At 51.1% G+C, this 5,343-nt stretch overlaps 1 protein-coding gene across 1 annotated transcript; it reads left to right on the forward strand.

The window, feature by feature from the left end:
* Positions 1-3,504: 3,504 nt before the first annotated feature.
* LOC128272854 (uncharacterized) lies at positions 3,505-4,912 on the forward strand. Its single transcript, XM_053010736.1, has 2 exons — positions 3,505-3,738; positions 3,806-4,912. Exons 1-2 carry the CDS (start codon positions 3,731-3,733, stop codon positions 4,710-4,712), a joined length of 915 nt encoding a protein of 304 aa, XP_052866696.1. The 5' UTR covers positions 3,505-3,730; the 3' UTR covers positions 4,713-4,912.
* The last annotated feature ends 431 nt before the right edge of the window (positions 4,913-5,343 follow it).

Below are 5,343 nucleotides of genomic sequence, written 5' to 3' on the forward strand. Positions count from 1 at the left end.
TTATTAAACTTCTGATAAGCCCAAGTCGCTCCAAGGCCTGTCGGAAGTTGTCCAAAGGGGCCCCAATCTTGCGACAAGTGGTTCAAATTAAGCAAAAATGTCGCCCACAACCAAGTGATGTGAGTGTGTGTCCGTGTGTCCCCGTCACCCTTACCGCAGCGATCAATGAAACAAATTGCACCTCAATTACGATAAACCCTTATCGACGCCTTTCGCCACAAAAATCGCCGTCCAAACTCCGAATTACGCTCCCGGGTGACCCGGATGGTCTCCGGAAGCTGTTTTTTACGGCATTACACCTGGTGGCCGGCGGCCTGGTCGGGCCCGGGAAGCTTATCACCGAAAACCAATATGCAAAACCGTTAAATCACTTTTATTCGGTTCGGGTTATGATGGGAACAACGGTTCGAGAACGGTGCGTCAATGCAGAACACGGCCTCCGGAATCCGGATGAACCGCGGTGCATTTCCTGGATCCATTAGCGTGATTAAAGGTTTTGGAAGCACAACCTAAAAAGAGAAACAAAAACGGGTCCCGATGGCTTGTTTGCTACCGCGGATCAGATCAAAGCGAAGAGTCCCGTTCCGGAGGTGTCCTGCGCCAAGAGGTGCCGGACGTTTTAGCTTAACTGTGCTCACGTCACTTCACCGCTGCACCCAGGGTACTCGTTAGGCTTAAGCCGTCAGCATAAAAATGTCAACCGATCGGTACGACCTCCGCCGAAGTGCACTTATGCGGTGTCCCGTGGTGGCCGCATCGTGTGCCACATCGGCGGCCAAACCGCAATCCCCACGGGCACGGGTAATGCGCCCTCTCGTTGGCAGGTGCGATAAAGTAACAATAAAAATATTAATTAATATGCAAAAAGTAAGCTGCCGGCGGCCGGAAGGCTCTCCCACGTAGTGCGGTGATCGCATTAAGCGAACCCGCTGCTGACGATCGGTAGGCTTGTGGTTAAGGGCACCACAGCAGCAGCCGGAGCAGCAGCAGCAGGGTGCCAAAGGCCAATTCCTTCTTGCGGTTACCGTCGGAAGTCGAACGGTGGGCCATGGCGGAAAACAGAAGAACGTCCGCCTGATTAGACACCCTCGAAAGGGATCGTAAAGTGTTCGAACTTATTCGACAATCGATAGCGGCGCTGCTGCTTAGCGGCGTACCGATCGCAGGATTGATCGCAGGAAGCACGGGGCCGGGATCGAGAAAGAAAACCCGGAGTGGAATGTAGCGTCAGCAAGTGTCAGGGCAGGCTTTTGACGTCTCCGGCGGCGTCTCCTGTTCGTTGTGGTGACAGTTTTATGGCGGTCGATAAGTCGATTCGAAGGCGCCCCAAAAAACGTGCCCAGAACGGTTGAGGTCAGATGGTCAGATCGCGAGCTTCGGGAAGTTACCGAGGCACTTGAGATAAGATTATTGCAAAAGAGAAAACAAACGTTCGGAAACGATCGGCGCGTCGGTTTATTTTTAAACTACTATGCGAGCATTGTTGCGCTTTAGCTCCCATTACTATTCGAGGAATTTTGGGAAGTTTATTGGGAAAATCATTCAATTGATTTCACTGCCATTTATCGAAGTGCTGCTGGGTACACAATGTTTTTAGTTTTTCCTCCAAGTGCACACAAACAAATCTGATGCAGAGGCCACATACAAATGGATTTTTTGCTTCCGCAAACCGTGTCTTTTTTTACGAATTTTCTCCTCTAGCTGGTCTAAAAGGTTACAATAATAAAAGGATTTTATAGTTTTACCAGTTTGCAAGTAATTCACAAAGCAAATTCCAATCGCATCCCGAAAAACTAATGCATACAGCTTCTTTGCCGATTTCTGGACACGAACTCATTTCAGGTGCGAAACGACGCACAAGATATTAAAATGTACATTTGTAACGTAAATAAGTACAATGTACATAGGAGTACATTCAGTTGACCTACATACGATCAACAGGCATAAAACACGCATTTCAACTTCTTGTAAACTTTAGATCGGAGTCGTAGCCTTCCGAGGGAACCGATTGTCATCAGCGGGCTCTCACAAGCGGAAGGAAAATTCAATTTCCTGTCACACACGTCCACGAAAACCAAACGGCAACCACCACCACGCTGAAGCATCTGTCGTCAACATCTGGGCGGCGTTGTCATTCGAGTTATAAAATCAAATAAAATCCCCACAATAACGCTGCCGAAGTCGAAGACGTCCACCGAGGTGCCCTCTTTCAGGGCACTTTTTACGCCACAAAAACACAGTTGGGCTTGGTGGGCCCTTCCAAAAAACCCAGCCCGGCAACCAAAAGTTGCCGGTTGACAAACTTTTACGTCCCGGTTTGGCCCACAGGGCCGTCGTATGTTTGATGAGTTTTCCCTGCAGCACCACCCCACCACTAACATTCTCCCAATTCGATGGTCCACAGCCCGTTTCGCTTTGATATCGACAAGTCGCCTGTCGCCGGGTGGTGTAGTACTATTTGTTCACCATTAACAACTGGCAAACGGTCGGGAAACACGAAACGGAAAGGCCAAACAGGGGCCGCCACCGGGCCGGCTAGGGACAGGACGCAGCGTCTTAATTACAAGATGTTGCCTTACGGACCCGGCGCAAGAAGATGACATTCGATTCGGCACGACACTATTTGATCTAAACGGGTGGCCAAGGACGTCTGTTAACGATCCTTGTGGCGCAGTGATTAGGACGAATCGTAATGAAATAAACACCTCCACGGTGCGATTCGTTTTAAAGTGCTATCGGTGAAGGAGTAGGAAAGTGATAACACTCGAAGAAGACAAGACCTTCGGAAGAGTAAGAAATAGTATGCAAGAAACAGCGCACGGTCGAGCTACGTCCTTAAATCAACAATCACGTCAACGAACAAATAATTAAGAGCCTATATTCAACCAAAATACGGTTTGAGAGAGATTTGATTGAGGTCTCGTGCCAATGGGAATTGATCTCGAGGACGACAGCAACTAGCGTTGCCATAGGGGCTAACATCACTTCATTTACCGCAGCAATAATATTGGATTAAAGACTGAAATGGAGTGAATTGTGCGATAGACTAGTCGCTGGCTTCAATAAATTCAAACCAAACTCTCATTCTTCTTCTCGTTTCTGCAATCAAACGATCATTTACTGACCTTGAATTTGTCTGATTTGGATACAACCCCAATTCGCATCGAGATCTTTTCAATCAAATATCGAGCTTCCCACAAAATCGGCTCGTCACCGGCAGCACAGCACAAGGATGTTTATAACCAACCAGCCAAATGGGCTGCCGACGTAAAACTATCAAATTGTCTATCGACGACGAAAACAAATTCCCTTGCCCTGCCTTAACGGGATTGGGCGCACAAACAGCGATGGACGGGGCGCGATGTTGTTCTGTTGCTGCTACTCAACCGCCCCATTTAATCGCTCATTTAACGACAACAGCGACAACAACAACGGCCGCGGCGGCGACGGCGAAGTGAATAAATAGCCCCAGAATCAGCGGCGGAGCGCTCAAAGTAGAACGAACCCCTCTGAAGGCCGGCGATCGGAGATCGTCGTCCCCCCACACACAGACACACCGGGAACTGGGTTGGGTGTCGCGTGTCGATGGGAACTCGCGGCAACTGGTGGACGGACGTGGCCCTGGGCGACTTTGGAGGCTGTGCAAAGTATAGTGCTAGAAGTACATAGGGAACCGGGAGAAGACGGCTCACCGATAACACGCTGACGGAGGGCACGCTTCGGAGACGTGATGGCTGCGTAAGAATCGGCCGTCGTCGATCGGATGAAGGGTGATCCTAACGAAGTGGTGGTCTCTCTCTCGTAGGATCCTGTGGATCTGCGGGCTGCTCCTTGCAACGCTTGCATGGGCCGATGGACGTGCCGTGCCTCATCATCGGCAGCGTGGAGAAGGCGTCCGTCGGCTGCACAACGTGACACTCGATAGCAACTTTACGGTGGGTTCCGCCTCCGGAGAACTACTACTGGACGGGTGTCAGGTGGATCACTTCGAGGCGAGTCTCTTCGAGCTGCTAGGACAAACCGGAAGCCTCACCCTGCACGGTGGACACATTCCCCGGGTGACTTACGCTTCGCCCTCCCTCGACACAATCGTGGTGGACGCGACGGGTCTCGAGGAGTTTGACGTGGACCCGACGCTGGTTCCGCTGACCAGCCTGCGGACCTTGCAGATATCGCGCAACTCCCTGGCGAGGATCAGCCCACGGATCGGTCTGCTGGTGGGATTGCGGCGGTTGGATCTTTCCCAGAATCGCCTGACGCACGTTGAGCTGGATCCGTTCGCGGGGATGCCTCGATTGCGCGATCTGGATCTGTCGGTCAATCGGATCCTGTGGGTTGGCGTTACAACCCCCGGCACGCGTCTACCGAGCGTCCACAACCTGTGGGTAAGCTACAACCGGTTGCGAACGTTCGACGACTTTCCGGAGGCGCTCCCGGCGCTGGTGTCCGTGCGGTTGATCGGGAATTCGTGGAACTGCGCCTGGGTAGACCGGGCGCGGAGTGATATCATGCGCCGCGGGATCACGGCGTTCGGTGCTGATTACGATTGCCCCGGCGAGCGTCAGGGAGGTCTGTGTTGTGACGTCACCAACGTGGGAGACGTCACGGGGGCACAGTCCAGCCCAGAGTCGGTGGTAGAGTTGCAGGTGGCCACCAATCGGACCGGAGCGTCCGTCGGTGTGCGTTACGGTGATGTGGAAATATTTTTATGATGTGCTATTATTTTGCTGTTATGTTGGGTAAGAAACAAGCCACTGGCTCGAGGGTACGGCTTGATAATCACTTTCGCGCAGGGCGTAAAGTAGAGATTAGGAATACTTTTAAAGACCGTTCGAAGTGCTCGAAGAGGCTTAAAGTCTATGATTATTGGTCATCGTATCAGACGTTACAATAATAAACATTAAACATAAAATTTCCCGATTCCGAAGCAGAGTGGTACCATCATTTGCTCAATGAAGAATGGATTAATTTCAATAAAGCATGCACCGATCGGCACCACCAAAGAAGAAGACCGATTCCGATGGGCGAAGGAAGCGGTAACCCGTTTGCTGGTCACCGTGGGCCACAATCAATGCCAGCATAAGTTTTATTTGTAAATCAATTTGGGAATCAATTCGATCGGCCGCGAGCGGGTAAATGAGTTATGCTGCGCATCGCCGGGTCGGTCGAACCCGCAGGATTCGGAGAAAATAGTGGTCGGCTAGGCCGAGGTACTGAGTTTGATTGAGTCGATGTTGGGCCGTGGAATTAAATTAAGCCGTGCCATCGTTTGAATTCGTCGTGGAATGCTGTGTTGTGTGGTTGAGCAAAAAGGGTGTTGATTTCCATTCGATCCGGTCGAAG

This window comes from Anopheles cruzii, chromosome 3 (assembly GCF_943734635.1).
Source record: "Anopheles cruzii chromosome 3, idAnoCruzAS_RS32_06, whole genome shotgun sequence".
In the NCBI taxonomy this organism is placed as follows: domain Eukaryota; kingdom Metazoa; phylum Arthropoda; class Insecta; order Diptera; family Culicidae; genus Anopheles; species Anopheles cruzii.